We start from the raw sequence: 19,198 nt of genomic DNA, 5'->3' as shown, positions 1-19,198 counted from the left end.
ATTGTTTTTAAGGGGTTTACTTTAAATGAGTTTTTAAATGAGCACTTGAAATACCACGGCTAACAAAACAGTACAAATAAATCAAACACTCCGTCATGACTAAGACGCTATCCTGCAACTCGCTGTTTCTGCACAGCGGCTGAAGAGATAATCCATAATCTCCACAGATTACTTATACTCGAAGAAAATCTCTACTTTGAGAAACTTCAGGGAACGTCCAGCATCGCCCTTCGCCTGCACAGCCCTTACTGCTCCTCACCTCAACACCCCGCCGGGCCGCGCCGCCCCTTCCCGAGCCCTCAGCGCTCGGACAGCCGGGCGCGGGGGCAGGGCCGCCGGGGCCACCTCCCCCCGCAGCGCCGGGCCGGCCACGCGGCCCTGGGGAGGCGGGGGAGCCACCTCGGCTCCTCACCGGTTTCCCCCCCGGTCCCGCAAGGACCCTGCTCCTCGCTGAGGGCCCGGGGACGGCGCGAAGGGCGCGGGGTGACCCCACCTGCCCGCCCCCGGACGGGCCGCGGTGACAGCCGGGCCTGCCTGCGGTAAACTCGCCTCAACCACCGCCCCCGGGGGAAGGGGGTGGCGGACGGACGCCCGGCGGGGCGGGAAGGCCGCAGCCAGGGCAGCCGCTGAGGGGAGGGCGGCGGCGGCCGGGCCCGCCCTGCGCGGACACCCCCGCGGCGGGGCACCCCCCCCCCCCACACACACCCGCCCGCCGGGCCCGGCGCGGCGCCGCCCGCACTCACGATGGTGACGCTGGCCTTGCGCAGGTCGCGGTTCTCCTCCTGCAGCGCCTTGCACTTGAGCTTGTAGGTCTCCAGCTCGATCTTCAGCACCTTGTTCTCCTGCTGCAGCGAGGCCAGGCGGTTCGTCAGCTCCTCCAGCCGGAACGGCGAGATCACGATCCCGCCCGCCTTGCCCCCCGAGCCGCCGCCCGCCACCCCCGAGCCGGGCCCCGCCGCCGGGCCGCCCGCCGTCAGCGGCCCCGCCGGGCCGCCGCCCCCGCCGGCGCCGTCCGTGTCGCTCTCGCTGGCGCTGTCCGCCATCGCCGCCGCTCCCGCCCGCCGCCGCGCCGCCAGGCGAGCAGGGGGCGGTGCCCGCCGCGCGCCGGCGCCGCGGCCTCCCCGCGCGCCGAGAGCGGCCCGCCCGCACGCGCCGCCCGCCCACAGCGCCGCCTGGCGGCCCGCGCCGGCACCGCCGCCAGCCGGGGCCCGCGCCGGGTGTCACCTCAGCAGCGTGAAGAAGTCCCTTTATCCCGCTGCAGCGGGGTTCGGCCGTCCCGGGCGGCTCGGCCTCGGCGGGGCGGAGTTTGAACACCAAACTACCCGTGGCAGGCGGCTTGCGCCCGAACCCTCGATTTTTTACCTCAGTGTATCGGGAAACTCGCCCACCACCAGGAAAGGAAATCCCGGGCCCAGCCGGCAGCGCCCTGCTCCGGCCCGCGGCGCAGGGCTGGAGCCCCGGGGCTTCATCCACACGCGTCTCAAACAACTGAAACCCTTTTTTTTTTTTTTTAAAAAAAAGAATATATCTATAAAATAACGTATGGAGGCAGGCAGCACTGCCCGGTGAGCACAGGGAGCTTTATCGAGGTATATCAACACCCATCTCTCATTCCAGATAATGTATTTTCTGATTACTACGTGCATTAGTTTCTTTTTTTATTATTATTTCTTTGAGGAGTAGCTGAATAAAGGCACGAGTTGTGGTGAGGTATAACAGAGCGTATGCACTGTATGGCATAATGTGGTCCATGTTGCTCCTGGATAAATTAGTCACCCGGACTGTATAATTGGTTTCTCAATTATTTATGAAGGGGTCTTCTAACAGCAGTAATTTTTCTGTTAATGGCAAGTAAGCATTTCATTATCTCTAACTGCACTACCTTTTTGTTCCGTGCCACAGTAAATTTCAAATTTTACTCTTTTTAATGGCTATAATATATGAAGGAATTCCGTTCTGTAAAGTAATTATTCTTCCTGCCTGCCTGGGAATATTAGTGCAGGTCATTTTATTTTTGGTCTCTTAATCACAAGAAAAGCAGTAAAAGGGCTGTTCCTCGTTTTCAGACATGGGTACTGTTCACTGCGATGCCTGTCCGTGTGTCTGACCCCGGCACGTTACGCTGCCCTGCAAACAGAGCTCAGAATGGGGAGGGGTAGGAAATGGGGGTCCTCATCCAGCGCTGGCACAGCCCCACCTCAGCCCTGCCGAGGTGCATCAGCTCCGGGCTTTTAAGGCTAGAAAAGGTCCCGCACCACCCGCCCGGCCCTGCTGAAACCCAGCCGTGCCTCTGCGTCCTGTTACCTCTGTCCTGAGCCCAGTGATGCCATTAAAATATAATAAGGCCATCAGCACCAGCCTCAGCACCACCCTGGGCAGCTGCAGCCCCCCAGACGGATTTCCCGCACCTGGGCTTTGTGAGGGCAGGATTTCTCCCAAAACACAGGAGCACTGGCACCAAGAAATGATGCTATAGATACACAGGTCTCCACAGACCAGCTAGATGATGTCTATCAGAGCTTTTCGGTGCTCTCCTAAAATGTCCCTGCAGCAACCCCTGGGTCTCCAGGGGCAGACAAGCCCCACCACCTGGGAGGGCCGCTGGCTCCTCTGCCCTGCAGCAGTGCCTGGGCTGAGCCTCTCTGCCAGTGCAGGCTTTGGGATAAAAAGCCCAAGGGATTAAAATAGGATTCAAAAAATAATGAGCACTGTTTTGGGCAGGTCGTTACAATTCAATAGAATTGTTTTTAAACAGGTCTGCTGGTATTTGGGAAGCCGGCTGAACACAGCCAGGTCATGAGGAAGTGTTATTTCATGCACACACTTTGTAGCGCTGGCAACGGCCGGCAAGCCGGTTTGCTGTTGCCTTTGTCTGCATGCACGCGTGCTCCTCAAAGCAAACTCATTTCTAAACAAACAGGTTTGTAACTTAATGTTCTTTCTTCATCCAGCTGCCTGGCTTTGACCAGCCAGTTATTTCCATTGCCTTCAGTGGGACTGCTCACCTTTGAGCGTCTTGTTGAATCAAGGCCTAAATATTTTGAAAACCTGCATCAGCAAAACATACATCTGCTCTGGGCTAATCTTACCCAGCAAGCCCCACGGCATGCTTAACCTTAAGCCACTCTTCAGACCTATCAATGTTAATCTTAAGTGCTTTGCTGATTTGCAGCGCTATAATTTTCCAGAGGACGTGGCTGCCGCCCCTCTAGACACCACAACTCGCCTGAAAAGGGATGGGGAGGTGCAGGTGACATCCTCCGTCCAGCAGCTAGGATGGGCTGGCTGAGCCAGGGGCTGCGTCCCCAGGATCACACCACGCAGCTGCCGGCGCTGCCTTCAGCAGAACATTTCTAGAGCAGGCTGAAGGTGCTGCAGACAGCAGGGACGGAGAGGAGGGACCTTGAGGTGAGAGGGGAGCTTTCCCCTGGCCACCTCGCCGTCCCTCTCTGCTGGGCTTGCATCAGAGGTCTCGCTCCCAGCCAGCATGCCGGCTTTCATAACAATGGATTATAACTTGGCACATCTGTAGCACTCTCCGGTTCAAAGCCACGCTGAAACATTATCTAATTAATTCGCACAATAGCCCTGGAAGGCAAGAAAGGGAGGCAGCGAGCTGAGGTACTTGCCCAATGACAAACACTGAGTCAGTGGGGGCGTGGGAGGAAAACTCAAGGGCCCTCGATGTTTAGATCTGAGACAGCATCCTTCTTGCCATAACAGCATTTCAGTCATTTAAAAAATAGCGCCCATATATTTAATTACAATTACAACCTCCTACAATTACAATTACTCCAAATTAATAGATTAAACAGGGAGAGAAAATCTTATCCTAATTAGCACCCCAAAAAAAAAAAAATCACATGCTTTGCACATCTGTAAGATGTTAACCAAACCCATTAAAAAGTACAAACATGTGGTATAAGCACAATTAGCAAAAACCCCTTTTAAAGGCATATGGAGGCTGCCCCGCACTGCGGCTTCGCCCTACTGCAAGGCTGCTCGGGGCACCGCTGCCGGGGCCCTGTCCCTGTCCCTGTCCCTGTCCCCGTCCCCCACCACAGGCAGCGAGGGGCTTGACACGGCAGTAAAAGCCACCATGACCAGCCTGTCACCACCACAGTGCCTACAGGAGGAGGGCCCCATCCTCCTGGCCCCAATATTTTTTTTATTGTACAAAAAATAAATGCAAAACTATAAAGGGGCAAGGGGAGGTGTTGGTCCAACTAAAGAACCTCAAAATGTCACCAGCACTGTAATAATAGCAGAACAGATAATCACTCAAGAAGAGGCAATAAAAAAAGCAGGAATTTATTCACAGAAACTATTATTACAGGAGATAATGGGCAATTAGAAACAGTATTTCATAAACCCAGATCAACAGTAGAAATATTTGTATAAAATACATTTCTAGGCATGAGGGGTCAGAAGACGTTTGTTCAGAGATTTAATGTAATCCTCAATATAATTCCAGAGGTCCATTAATCAGCTGGAAGGCCTTCTATAACAATACAATTTTATTAAAATATAGACTGAAGAGAAAAAGACCAACTGAAGCTAATTAACCCCAGGAAAAACTCTGTACAGGACTCAGAGTACCCGACTGAAATAGAGGGGGGGAAAAAAACGTAAAGGAAAGACAAAGTCGCATTAAAATGCAATTAATGGAAAATATTGCTAGGAAAACAAACTGAAGCAGCGTTAAAAAAAATTGTGACCTGTATGCAGAGGAATATTCAAATGGGACAATGGATTGCACCTGCGGAGATTTTACCACTGCGGAAGGGTTGTTGAAGGGGAGAAACCTCGATTTGAAAGACATTTGTATGAGCAGAAAAACCCCCAATTCACTAATACCATGGATTAAGGTGCCTATTGATGCAGGATAAAGCATGTTTTCTAACAAGCAATTCAGATGGAAGCACCGCCATGCTGCTTTGCTTTTCTGACCCACAACTATTTAATCAGAAGCCTGTACTAGAAAAGAAGTCTCTCTGCAGGACAGAGTAACTGACTATGAAATTTTGCTGTGCGGTAGCAACCCAGCAGCTAACGCATCTCCAGCTCTGGGGCTTTGCTCTTGTATCCTTGTTTTCCCCTGGAATTTTTTTCAGAGTTTGTACGAGGTCGGTTCTGTTGGTCTGGCCGTGCCATAACAATATCCAGCCTCTGGAAGCCTTCCAAGGAAGTTGGTGAACAGGGGCTCGCTCTGCGTTGCTGTTTTATAGCCCAAATGGCTCTCAATAATTGAACATCAGCATGATGGGAAATGTACCAATAAAACTTTTATTATAAATCTTCTCCCTCCTCCAGGGTTTAGGGTCAAATAAATAAAGCCATGCACAATTAGCATTCTGTTTTTAGCATCAGCAGTTATGAAAAATGTGGCACATACATAGATTTTTCTTGAGCGGCTCATTTTTCTGTCCTTCACTAACCTTTTTCTCTCCCAGCAATGGACTATTTTTTATGTCAAGCACTTTGTAGCAGGCTGGGTCTAACTTTCCTATCTCCCCCCTCCCTACCCTAAGGTCTGTGTCTCTGTTGGAAAACTGCTGTGCTTTCAACGAAGCAAGAATATTTTCCTCCTCACTATCACCATGTTTTCCCTCCCTTGCTTGCTCTGGGGTTAGAGGGGAGCTGAGCTGGGAGCTCTTCCTCCAGCCCCAGTTTGGCGGGATCTGCCCTGAAAACAGAGGTCCTGTTTGCATCCACCCCTTTTTGCTGTCCCTTGGCAATCCCAGCGCACAGCCCCAGGGCCAAGGCTGCAATGGGTCAGCGGTAGCGTTTTCATACGTCATGCACGCAGCTAGCACAAAAAAAGTGAGCTCCTTGCCAATACCCAGCCATCAGTGCTGCCCCAAAGCCACCGCTGCTGCCCCTGCAGAGCCCTCTGACCCCGCGGGGCCTGCCGCAGCTCCGCAGCTCGCGCCGGGGCAGCAGCTTTCCTCCCGGCCAAGCTGCTCGCAGGGTGTTTGTTGTCATTGTATAGGTTACACGATAAAAATTGCCACTGATGGGCTTCAGTGAGTTTCATCAGATTTTATTGACTTGGTTGAGCCCAAAGAAGCCCCAGTTATAAACTCCTTCCACAGGGGGCACAGAGAGGTTTTTGGGGGCGCGTGCCCCGCACGCCCGGCTGCAGCAGACCCCAGTAAAGCACGTCTGGATTTCCTGCACAGTGCTCACTACAGACAAAGCCCCTGTTAAACACCTCCCCAGGAAATGAGTGTTAATTAGCAGGGTGCTGCAATCCTGCAAGCGACTGCCACTTATCCCACTGATGTCAGCTCTGCACTACTGGAACTGTTAGAATTTCTGACGGTAAAACTATTACCAGCCACAAATAAAACGTAATTGATATTCTTTCAGAAACAGAAAAAGTATGGTAGGATACTCTGCAGCATTATTATTAGGTAGTGCTAAATCAAATATCAAAGGATGAAAAGAACACCATATTTAGCAATCGAGTTTATTTTAATAGATGCAATAAAAGTCCCATGACTTACAATTTTGCCTCTAAGGGGAATGTTCTCACTGGAGAAAATATGACAGACAGACAGCAGCGCACATTAGAGGTAGAGCCCTCGCTCACTCCAGGGCTGTCTGCGCTGTTTGCTAGTACCGGCAGGAGTTCTGTTTTCCTTCTCAACTGACCGTTTAACGCTTCAACCTTGTTTTTCCCAAATATCCTGAGCTACTGTTGGAATCAAGACACTCAGTGCAAAACAAACCAACACCCAGAAAGCCCTGTTTGTGCAACACTTAATGTGAAATTTTAAACTGCAAATTTAGCTACGGAATTCCCGTTCCAACCTTCGCCATCTCCGTTGTATCAAAGCTTCACGGGAGGCAGCAAGCGGTGACATGGTCAACCTGCACAGCAGGAGCTGGAGGGAGGACTGGGACCTGCCAGCGGTGGGGGACCGCCCTGCCTGGGCACGTATGGCACTGGCCCGGACAGCCCAAGAGGCGCATCAGCCGCGGTCACAGCCAGCTCCGGCACTGAGCACTACCCATGGCCAGGCCGGGCTGCAGAAGCATCCTCGGGAGCCCCGAGGTGAGCCAGCAGCTACTCACGGCTGCTGCCACGGTCACAAACTACCCAAGCTTGAAGGTGCCACATAAATCACCACCAGTGTCAGGAGACCTGTTGAGATTGCCCTGCACACCTCTGCTACCTGCACAGGCAACCCCACTCTTCTGTCTATGTGAAGAGAGCTTCTGCCTGCCAGAACGACCATTCCACGTACAATCACAGCTTTCTGCCTCATCAGCGCCAGGCGTTAACAGGGGACCAGGCAGAGGAGAGAGATGAGCCAAATGAAATGCTGCCTTTTGGATGCTCTTACAGAGAGGCGAAGTGAGGCTCTTCTACAGCACTGCTCCTGCCTTCCTGCTGGAAGCTCTTCCACAGCCTTTGCTTCCAACTCTAAAATCGTGATATAACATTACATATATACATCCACACACCATTTACTGAAAACATTCTTTTTCGTTCGGCTGATCGGAGGACTTGCAAACGGGAGGGAGACATCTGGACAGTGAGGTCTCCAGGAGGATGATCGCTGCTGTTGGGCTGTGACCTGCAACAAGATGTGTTTGTTCTCCAGTGGCTTAAGTGGCATTTGCCCTCCAGACCCTCTGGCATAAGGACCTGAACCATCAGCATTGTACCAGTGGTATCCTGGCTTAGGTAAAATGTGCATTGCAGCACAGACTGGCTGCTAAAACAATGAAAACCACTTCATTTACTGGCACTGCTTCAAAAGCTGGCAGCCCTAATCACTTGGAAACACCGACAAACCAACCTGTTACGCTCTCCTGAAGCCAAGTGCTTTTCACCACAGTCAGGAGAGCTTTGCTGATGAGGACCGGTTCCTGCGTGGGTCAGTAGATAACAGGCAGCAGAGTGAGCTGGATCTGTAGCAGCGGTGCTTCCGCAGGTACCAAGCTGGGGTAAAATACATCACTTCATGTTGCCTTGAAAGCCAGGTGAAACTGAACCCCGAGTAATAAAAATTATTTATTGCACCCAAGCAGAAGCCTGCAGTCCAGAGCAGTGAGTGTGTATTGATGCTGCCTGCAAAACTGTTTTGGCCATTTATACATTTTTTATATATGTAGTGGTCCATCACCTATAATATACAGGAAGTGCATGCAATATACAGGAGACGTACACTTTATTTACATGATCTGCAGTGAGTTGGTTATTGGGCTGCCTGATACACACCAGGGAGAAAACTGCTTTCCAGTAGTGCTTTTCCTGGTTCTTGGTGGGGCAGAAAGAAATCAAAGGAGGTCCAGAGTTAACACGTGTTGGAGAAGAGGCTGCACGTACCCTATGGCACAGGTCCTTTCCCCATGCCCCAGGAGGTCTCCTGCATCCCAGGGAGGTGGGTTTTCCTTAGCTTTGTTGAGGATGTGCTGGCTGCTGTGTTCTCCTCCCGTTCCCCCCACCTGGGGACAGCCTGCCAAGTGATGGCCCGTCACACTGGGAAGACGAGGAGGTGGATCAGACAAAAGAAACCGAGAGGAACAGAAGCAAAAAGCCAGGGGCGGTTAATGGGAGGCCTTGCGAAGCCGCACGTCTATAGGGTACAAGAACACTGCCAAATACACATTATCCAAGAGTTTTAACACAATTTATTTTATGCTTAAATAATCAACTAGATCATCCAGTGTTTGTTGTTTTCATACATATGTAATTAGAGCTATTATCAATGAATGCTGTTTCCATATGAATATAATCAACAAATTAAAGTATTTCACCAAAACCCAAATAAAAATGCCCTTTAAAACACAGCAGCCTTAACAACCTAATATTACACTGCTAGGATGATTACAGATGATTGGCTTACTGAAAGATTCTACATCTTATAGCCAGTACACAATACAGTAATAATTTTACAGCGTGCTGCCAGTCTATTAGCTAATAATTTCTCTTCAATTCATTTAAAAATATCCCAAACTTGTGCTCCTTCGAGCACCAACCCACTTCTAAAGCTGCAAGCATTACCCCCGTTATAAAGCGAGAACAGATAGCACCCCCCTCCCCATAATGCAACTACTGTATATGTTATGGGGTTTAGGTCATTTCATTGAAAAATTGGCAACAGCAACAAATATTAGATGAAGGGCTTTGTGTTTACAGATAAAATCTTATTTTTCATGTTGCGGTATAGTGTTTGCAAAACTGGAAAAGATTTAATCAAAATAAGGTGAAACACATGCATCAAAATATTAGTACTCTGAAGAAAAATTTTCACAGAACTACAGAATTCCTCATTTTGGGAATCATTTAAATTTGCAGCAGATTTTAAAGATTTTTTTAAAATCAAGCTAGCGTTTTTGCATATACAAACATTATAATTGCTAATATACAAGAATCTGTGAAGATACACCCAGAATATCCCTGTAGGTGCAGCCATTTGAGACACCTAGCCTGCTCAATGCATTCGCAATATTCTGTTTGTGATCAAAAAGGCAGTGCCTTATCAACATTTATTCTATTTTGTTAGAATTTATACAGTGTTATTTATTTACAGCAAAACTATTGATGTTTAAAAAAGAAACAAATAGTGTTTTATACCCTGACAGTTTGGGTCCAAGAAAAATAAGGCGAACTGTTGTGGATTTTAGTAATTTTAGTGTCTTTCCATGGTTTAACCATTTCGTCGTTGTACATCCCCTCTGGCCACAGGAATTTATTTCTTTTGAGATGACATCAAACTGCTTGAAAGAAGCTGTTAACAGCATGGCATCTTGTATATACACTGCACTGCTAACTGCACACCCTCCAATCCTGTGAATGAACGTGAATTTCCATGCTCTGTAAATTGGCTCATGCTAAATTAATTTTTTTGTTTGTTTTTGTTTGTTTTTGCATAAAAACCATGCGGTTAATGTGTGGAAGCAGCAAACACACGCACACTTTTATAGGTGAATGTTTAATTCCTGTTGATTTTTCTTCTGTGAGTGTCCCTCTAGAATACTGGCAGTAAAAGCACACAGTCCTATGGAAAGAAAAGATAGCACAAATCATTTCAGAATGTCTCGTTAGAATCAATTTCGCGCCTTTCCCTGATGAAACAGAAAAGTTCTAATTGGTATTATGGAATTTTGCAATAGGATAAATCACAGACTTCCTAGGTAGGTAACGACATCAGCTGAGCTCCCGGCATGAAGGGAAATCGCAGCCGCAGATGTCCACGTTGCTCGTGAACTGATTTACAAATACTTTTGCAACACGCTGCATTTCATCACCCCAGACAGAGCACTAGCCCGTCCGATCCGATGATGACAAGAACAGGTACTCTCCACAACAGAAGAAATGGCATCACCTCCAGAATGAGCGTGCTGCCGCTTTCACAGCACGTTTTTGTGTATTGCTTGCAAGCATCCCCACAGCAATCTAAAACCTGCACTCCTTGCACACCCACCTCTGCCAGTCGCTCGGGGAACACAGCCGGGAGAGGCAGGAATGCAGAGTCCAGCCTTTAGGAGGCTCGGTGAAGGACAGAGCGAGGAAGAGGAGCAGCCCCATCCATCTCCCGCCTGGCTTGCATGAGCGGCGCTGAGAAGACAGGGGGTCCAGCCCCTGCTCTCTCACCCACCCAAGAGCAGTCATGCAGCCATGCGCACAAGCAAGTTCATTACATCCATTGTACCACAGCGATGCCTTGCAGCAAGGAGGCAGGAAGCAGAAATACAACCACACCGGTGAACAGGAGCTGGAAGACCTGCGGGCTCCCCAGCGCCTGGGCGCAGGGAAGCCTGTTTGGAGCACAGCTTGTGCAGCGCCTGCAGCGTTCAGGCTGGCATGGACATGCCTGTTTACTAATCAGGTCACAGGTCCACGCGCATTCCCCAGGAGTGCTCGCACTCTCCTTCTGTGCTACAACAATCTGTCCTTGCCCACATTTACGGCTGTCATAAATCTATCCCGCTGCTAAAAGTCGCCTGTTCGCATTGCAGCAGTCACGCCGGCTTGTGCTGTGCCATCCTGCAGAATTGCATGCAAAAGTTCTCAGCTTTTACTTTCAACCTGTATTTCCCAATGGGTTTATTTGCAATGGTGACAGACATTTTTACAGCAAAATCTAGCTAACATTGTGATTTTTTTCAAACATTCAAAGGAAAAGCAACACCTCTGCCTCCCAAACAGGATTTGTTTGTCTTTTGTGATCAAGAAACAAACTGGTTTTCTATCAGAATCCCCTGTCTGTGCAAATTCATCTGCTTCTGCATTCAAATAAAGTGTTTTCAATAGACTCTTGGCTGGGCTCACAATTACTTAATGCACAATTGGTCATGCTTATCATATCAAAGTTTGGACCACAGATTCATCTTACAGGACAAAGTTCCCCCCTGAGCAAAGGCTTATTTTCTAAGAAAGACTCTCCGAGTTCCTCAGGGGCTCTAGCACAGAAGAGTTGCCTACTGGAAATCATAGGAGAAATGCATCAGCAGTCATGGGAGCAAATCTGGTTCTGAGGAACTCAGACTCTGGCTTTCTGAAGGTCAGAATGTGTTTCATACATTAGGCAAGGACTGCCTTGTTAATGCCATTTTATTTTAAAATTAAATGCTTCTTCCTTATCCTCAATGCGTGTTGCATCACCCTTGCACACCCACAAGCTCTTTATCTGCACTGCTTATGGGGTTCAATGCCCCATTTTGCCTTCAGTGCCTTCGAATTCACAAATTTCCACTGGTTTTCCCCTGCAGACTGACAGTGGAGAAGCACAGGAGCCAACTTGGGACACGATTTCATACAAGCAGTGCCATCCCTTTGGCTTGTTTTCCTTCCGTATCCTTGAGCTCCATAAAGGAGAAAGGTGTGTCAAAAGAATCCCCTCCCTTTTCAAAACATTAAATATTTTATGAGTATGCTGAGCAGCAAGCCATGTGACGCGGTATTATTCTATTAGCACATGTGGGAGGGCTCTCAATAAAAGCAGGAACTCAGCGGTTGTTCTAGGTGGACACAGTAGGTGCTCACCAGATGCTGAAAGCACGCCAGTCACCTCACAGAGCTCACTCCTTGGGGCTTGGTCCCATAAAGCCCTCAGCTGGGTCCCACACACAGTGTGCTGCTGGTCTCAAATGGCACTACTCACCACACAGAAAGCCCGTACGGCCAGGTGGCTTCGGGGCTACCTTGCATTACAGCAGTCAGAAGGGACTAGTGACTCAGGAGACATTCTGCTTCTGTCCATTACCTCCGCATCACTATCCAGTATGTTTTCCAGGTCCTGTTTATCCTTTTCTTAAATCCTACAATCAATCCTATACCAGATGTATAGGAAAAGGATAACACATAGATTTGCACTTCACAAACTCTTCCTCTGCCCAATTCCTAAAACCCATCAAACCCAGGAAAAGTTCTGAGTAGAAAAAAGACATGAACGTGGTAAACATAAGCACGTGAAGCCATGACTGACTGACCAGCATTGACAGACACAGACTGGCTCCTCCTATATTTACAGGCATATTTGCTGTATGTATATATAGATATGAGATTGAAATAAAGCAGCTTCTGGCTTCACAGTGCTCTGGCACGCCGTTACAGAGCCCCTGCACGGGTGTCTTAGGCTGTGTGTTTGGTTTCAGTTTGGGAAGCCCTTATACTGTCAGCTGCTATTTTGTTACAATCATTAAGGCTGGATCAATAAAATTCACAAGAAACAGTTGGTAAGGATTATTTGTTGGCAAATATTTAGACACTTCACTGGCTCTTACAAGGACTTTGACTTGCATAACTGCCCGCAGCAGTAGGAGCAGCCTTTCACTCCCAGCAGATTTACTTATGCAGCTCCTTCACTATTTGTGTTTAAGTTGACTTTTAGGAGTAGTAAGTGCCATGGATTACAAACACTAGACTTTGTAAAACTCCACAAAATCTTACACATGCCTCAGTATTGCTTTGCTTTATTTTCCAAGAAGTAAAGCTCAGTTTCCATACATGAACATTTCTGTACAAGGTCATTTTCTGCTTACAAGATCAAGGGCCATCTATTCAGCTTTGCAGCTCGAAAGGAATGTGAAGGTAGCAGAGGCAAGCCATGGCGCAGCCCAGGTGCTAGCCCTCGTGCTGCACAGCGATGTGCTGGCAAAAGGCTTTAGCAACGGAAGAAAATTGATCACACTGACCGTTCAGTGGTCGACTTTCAGCTTTCACGAGTAACTTTTCTTCTCCACGTGTCTAACTTCTTTCTTTGTCTTAACCTTATAAGCTTCTCCCTGCTTTAAAGGAAAAGTATAAACATTAACATCGTCCGCAGAGAGTGCTTGTAATTATAAACCTGCTTCCAAAACAGGCTCCACATTTTGCTGTAACAGGATAAGTAAAAAGCAGTTAAATCACATTAACACTTCATTTCAAAGATACACACAGTCTACTTATCCACTCTGCTGAGCTGCAAAAGCACAGGCCTGAAATATCATCCTCAAGCCAAAAACACAGGTCTACAATTTCAGCGCGACCCTGGGCTGGAGTCCCCGGCTGGCAGCCCTGGAGAGCCCCTGCCATCAACTGCAGCAGGATTCACCACCACCATCAAGGAAAATCACCTTTCCCAACTGGCCTCCTGGGTCAGCCGGGATCAGCGGACATTTCCAAGGCATAGGCATGGCTGCTGTTATGATGTTTCACAACGTCTGTGCTTTAAAGTGAGCAGGTTAGTAATGGAGTAAAGGCAAGAGGAAGAAAGCCAGCAAAAAACACCACCGAAGCAGCGCAGAAGTAAAACCAATGACAGTGACAAGCAGTGCAGGTTTCAGTGTCTTTAAAACAGCAAACCTCAAAATAAATTCCATCTTTGCTCCTTAAAAATAGCTCAATAATCATCTAAAAATAAATACCCCAGTAATCACAAGCCTCATTCACATCAGAGAATGGCATCTGTTTATGTGTGGTTATCGGCAGAATTTACCCTTTGGGTGATCTGCATTGATGTATTTGTAACTATTTGTAGTTTCCGAGTAATCTAATCTGGTGCCGCAAACCGAAAATGTTTCCCCTTTGCTGGGCAGGATTTATTTTTTCCCTGATAAAGGGCTACGAAAGAGGGGATGGAAATATGTTTGTTCCAACTCTCCTGTTTCTGTGTCATTGTCCCCCCCTTTTTTTCTTTTTATTACCAGCAGATAAAAAGTATTTGTTATCTTTGTTTCTTTCTGAATCTGTTTTCACTCAGACAAAAATTCCATTAACCCCAATGACAACTTTACTGGAGCACAGACCTCCCAGGGCCATGCGCTGGGGAACAGGCATGGGCTCCCCTGAAACCATTTGTCTCCAGAGGCACTGCCCATTGCCCTGAGGCCTCCTCAGGATGGAGGAGAGCTCGAGGCACAGCCTGCCCGTACCCCCAGAGCCCCTGCAAGAGAGGCTGGGGTGTGCTAGGGTGCGACAGGCCTGCCCTTCCCGCTGCCCTCCCTTCTTTTTGGGGGTGCTGAAGCTGGGCACAGTCCAGCCCTGCAGAAGGGCTTCTGGTTTAAATTGCCAGGGACAAAATCCCGTCTGGCTGTTTGCTTGTACAGGATAGCATGGCTTGGGTACGTTCACGTCCCCCTGAATCCTGCGAACCCTCAGTCACCAGCACAGGGGTATTACACAGGTGAGTGAGAGGCCGGTGGGGACCAGACTGCGGCTCGTTCCTTTGGGCTGGTGAAAAAGGAACACGCTACACCTACAGGTGTAAGGCACAAATTCTGCAGGGGCTTAGCCATACCCACAGGCCCCAAACCCACAGTTTAAGCCTGCTGCCTGTTATACAGAAACAGACCTTAATGCCTCTGTGCCAACGGAGTTCAGCCGGGCGCCCTTGACACAGCCCCTGCCCGCGCACAGCGCACAGACCCCTGCCCCGTTACCCACGCGCACAACTTGGCGATAATCGCAAGCACCGCGCTTTGCCAAGGCTTCTTGTTAAATGCAAACCTCCAGCCCTTTAGCAGCGCTTTCTAGCAGTCAACACAACCCTCCACGTCTACTGTTATTTCCTGGTAGTCCCCGTTCCATTACCATTTCACCAACTTTCCTCTCATGGGGGATAACAACGCGTCTTACTACCTTCCGGGTGATCTGTGGGAAGCAATACATGAAAAGTATAGTTTGTTTTTTTTTCCTAGATTCTAGAGGGAGAAATTATGTTAAAATAAGTTACTTGAATGCAAAGACTCAGAGCAGTGATGTAATTCATGATTACTTTTCTCGTGATGACGTTGCCTTCTTCGTCAGTAAACTGTTCCTCTGTTACAGATTCACCAGGAATGTTTTTTGCTTCCTCGCCCTAAAGAACGTGTTATAAGATTAGCAATATAACCTATATTCTGCCAAACCCACACATATTTCCACACCACTCCAAGCAACAAGCACATGCTAGCTTCAACTTTATGTAACAGATTGCTTTATGTCACACAAACAGTATGAAAGCCTTGCTCATTTAGCATGCCGATATCTGTGCATTTATTCTACAGAATGTGTCCTTAAAGCCTGTAGTGAGCTTCTAGCACATTGCTCGTATTAACTAATTCATGACATGAAGCTCTTTGGGCAACAAATCATCTTGTGGTCAGTCTGAGTCCTATGAGATGGAGGCACAAATTCATGACGATATAATCTCTAATGGGGCATCCATGAGCTTTTCACAGCTTCTCAGTGCCCAGCACACAGAAACATGGTCTACCATCAAAATAAGGTGGGGGAAATTTGGGATTTAAAAAGACAGCTCTGCCTACAGCTTGCTAAACACAACATCTTAAACACACACACAAAAGACAAGACTTCTCAGCACTTACAAAATGGAGAAAGGTATCTTACGTGACACTTTTCCTGGCACGGTACCGCCTGCCGACCTGCCGAGGAGCCTCGGCAGCCTGGTACACAACCTACTGAGATCGGCAGCGCTCCAGCCATCGCTGCTTGTAGCACCAGCAATTTATAGGATCAGTGTAAATAAATGTAAAAGCAGTTTCCTAAGTGCTATGCTGGTGACTTAATACCACTACAAGAATTATTGCTGAAATTATAAATAAATGACGTTACTTCAGAGTCTAAGGCTAGCTGGCAGTCATGACCTTATGTTCCAGAAGAGCTTTGACAATTTTTACCTCATAAAGTCATGTTTCCAAACCTGGGTGCTGAAGTAAGCATTACATCTGATGCTTTAAAAATATGCATTGACTGTGCTTATTTATTTCATATAAACAAAACAAATATAACATAGCTGGCCTACATATGAAAAATTTCCACATGTAAATGAATAACCCTTTAAACAAACAAACAAAATCCTTAAAACTTTTCTTCTCCCCTCACCTTCAACCCACTATGGAAAAAATGGCAACTAGAGGGAGGAAGCAGAAAGAAACATTGTACAAAACATGTTATATCAATATTAACAAGAAAATAATATTTGAAATGAGATTATTGCAGCTCAACATCAAGCTTTCATAATGCTTCCATGTACTAAGCAGCACAGGGCAAATATAATTCCTATCTACTGTGGAGTATACGCTACATAGTTGTCTACATAAGCTCCTGGCACTGCTCTAAAATGAATAAATACAGTGATGCCACGTTTATTTTTTAACCATTTTCCTTACAAACACAGCTTTTTCAATATGTACGTTATAACATTAGGTTCGTATGCTATTTCTAAGCTCTAAACCAAACAAACCTTCCCTTTTCTTTACAAGCCATTTGTGGTCTTTTCTATAGCCCAGGGTTTCTGTGTTCCTCGCTTTAGGGGGGCCGCAGCAGGCAGAGGCCGGAGGGGAGCACTGAAGAGCAGAGCGCAGCTCTGCCGCTAACCAAGCCCCCCGCCAGCATCTGTCATTCTTCAGTAGCGCAGAATTTTTGCTTATTTCATATTGAAAGCTGTATTAAAATCATCACTTGATAACTAAGTAATTAAACAGTTTCGGACATTTCACATGTCTTTTTCCCCACACTTTCACAGGCCATATATAAACTGTAAAACTTGATGAACTTTGATGCTTCAGGAAGCATCACCAAGAGAAGGGCAGGCCCCACAGCCAGGCAGATTTCACTGCATGGGGACGTAACGATGAGATCCTGCGTTTGAGATACACCTGGGGCTGAAGGGACCTAGCTGAGGTCCTCAAGCCTGGGCACAGTGGCATCCCTACAAGAAGCACGGCAAAACAAACAACTGCTTAAGTCTTCAGATGGAGCCCGGGCTGGGCCCATACAAGTCATTCCCCAGAAGGACTCTGCTGAGGGATCACAGGAAGGAGAAATCACACACCTGCCTAAGCACCGATGCCAGGCTGTGTGCAGCAGGAGGGAAATAAGAGGCTGGGCCCCCGGTGAGTGGGGCCCCAACGATGGGAGCCTGCTCCTTCCTTTCTCGTGAGTGAGACAGCAGAAACAAGAATGGCACGTGGACTGCTGCTGCGGCAGGGGCGTGATGACTGGGTAAAGGTTTTGGGAACTGAAACCCGTGGGGTTTCCTAGCCACAATGAAATGGGGAGAAATACTGATTCCGGAGACTTAATACTTTAATCAGAAGCATAGCAGATGGGGAACTAGCTGCACAGTTTCATTCCTGGCCTCCCACCCGTGGGCTCAGACTCCGCAGTAGGCTCTCACGCAGTGCCCTAAGGGACAGGAGGGAACGCTGGTGCAGACGTCCTTCCCACCCCATGGAGTACAGAGGTATGCAGAGGTTCCCTCTCATGAGCAAGATCTCCAAAGCCACTACAATAAAACTCATGAAAAACAGAAACCAGACAACACAGGCAGTACCAAGGTCACCAGACTACCCGGCACGCCAATACTGCTTGCATGTACTGGTCCTTTGACTCCTTACTGCTTCTATGAGCAAGGTTGTTCCTTAAAACAAGTTAGTGAGAATGACTGTGTTCAGCTTTAAAACAAAAAATGTATTGATGCACTGAAAGATGTCTTCTGGAAAAAAATACACTCCAAAAGGCATGGCGAATCTTGGGTTTTAATTAGCTACATGCTCCTTTAGCACAGTTTAAGGATAAATGCTGTAAATACTCAGCAGTCAGCATGCATGAAACCCAGCTTTCACAATTTTCTTGCTGGTGGGTAGTTAAACAAATTGCAGGGGGGCTTACAATTGGCAGGAGGTAGATCTGATTTACTGACATTTCTAATCCTATGCAGCTATGAAGATGGATGTTTGCTAGGAAAAAAAAAAACAACCTTACCCACTGGCATTTTTACTTGTCAGATCTCAAACCTGCTTTGGGTTAGAATGGCACGTTAGATGACCTTGTCAACAAAAGCCATTTTTAAACACAAAGCTGGTGCATCTGCGTCACAGCTAAAGAACAAAATTCTTTCTGCTGCATCATACTTATGTGGGCTTCATTTTACCCTTGACCGGTTGAAATCACTGTCACAATACCAAGAGCTTTAGAAAGGCAGGGAGAAAACTTAATACCGTGATTACTGGAAGCTTGGTTATATCCCTGGGACTAAACCACACAATGGCTGCAGTCTGCAAGCCTCAGCCCCAGAACATGCCAGGAAGCTTTGCAAAGCAGAATGCTTTAATATCACCCTGCTCACTGGAGTGTAGTCCTGCCAAAACCAGCCATTATCCTCTCTCTGCTGCTCTCCAGGGCAGGAGAAGCAAAGAGCAGCTTCCTCAAAGCCTTCCGCCAGCTCCACTAATTTTCTTAACAGTTATTTGCAGATTACGGGTGTTCCCAGGGACCTCCAGATAAATGGAGTTACACAGTTGACGCTGCAGCATTGTGCCAAAGTTCACTGCACATTTGTCAGAGCTCTGGTTTTCTTTCGTGTTTGTTTTGTTGCTAGAGGAATAATAGTCCCTTTTATTCCTTCTATACATCTAGTGTTGTTGTAACAGTGGAGAAAAAAGGTGCGGCTGGATGTCTCTTACCCAGATGGATAAAAAGGAATTTAAAAGCAGACGGAAATAAGCGAGATGGAAAGATCCTAAATATTTAATTTAGACAAAGACCAGGGGCAATGCTGCAACGGGAATAGAAGCTGTACAGAGCGCTCAGACCTCTTCCCTTACTGGCCTAAGCCACCATCAAGACATAATCCTTCCAGTCTCAAGATCACATTCTTGTAATGCATAAACAGCAGCTGCGCCTCGGTCTCCTTGGGGTCTCAAGCCTCCGTGGCAGTGGCAGTAGAAACAAACATCATTCATTAAGGTCATT

General features: G+C 47.7%; 2 protein-coding genes across 6 annotated transcripts in view; both read right to left on the bottom strand.

Annotated features, from left to right (window-relative positions):
• The window catches only part of CCDC6 (coiled-coil domain containing 6), a 53,056-nt gene extending 52,013 nt beyond the window's left edge, over nucleotides 1–1,043 (bottom strand). Inside the window, exon 1 of the mRNA XM_068398804.1 lies at nucleotides 744–1,043. Coding sequence (XP_068254905.1) covers nucleotides 744–1,043 — 300 coding nt within the window. The remainder of the gene's footprint in view (nucleotides 1–743) is intronic.
• A 6,970-nt stretch (nucleotides 1,044–8,013) lies between these two features.
• Nucleotides 8,014–19,198, bottom strand: part of ANK3 (ankyrin 3) — a 311,217-nt gene continuing 300,032 nt past the window's right edge. For all 5 annotated transcript variants that reach the window (XM_068400123.1, XM_068400124.1, XM_068400125.1 and 2 more), the window contains 4 exons: nucleotides 15,216–15,299; nucleotides 15,032–15,091; nucleotides 13,156–13,248; nucleotides 8,014–10,016 (listed from right to left, as the gene is read on the bottom strand). In XM_068400123.1, the coding sequence (XP_068256224.1) occupies nucleotides 13,180–13,248; nucleotides 15,032–15,091; nucleotides 15,216–15,299 (213 nt within the window). In that variant the 3' untranslated portion in view covers nucleotides 8,014–10,016; nucleotides 13,156–13,179. The remainder of the gene's footprint in view (nucleotides 10,017–13,155; nucleotides 13,249–15,031; nucleotides 15,092–15,215; nucleotides 15,300–19,198) is intronic.

This window comes from Nyctibius grandis, chromosome 4 (genome assembly GCF_013368605.1).
Source record: "Nyctibius grandis isolate bNycGra1 chromosome 4, bNycGra1.pri, whole genome shotgun sequence".
NCBI lineage: Eukaryota > Metazoa > Chordata > Aves > Nyctibiiformes > Nyctibiidae > Nyctibius > Nyctibius grandis.
The sequence above is the reverse complement of the archived record's forward strand: the minus strand, read 5'-3'. Positions and strand labels throughout refer to the sequence as shown.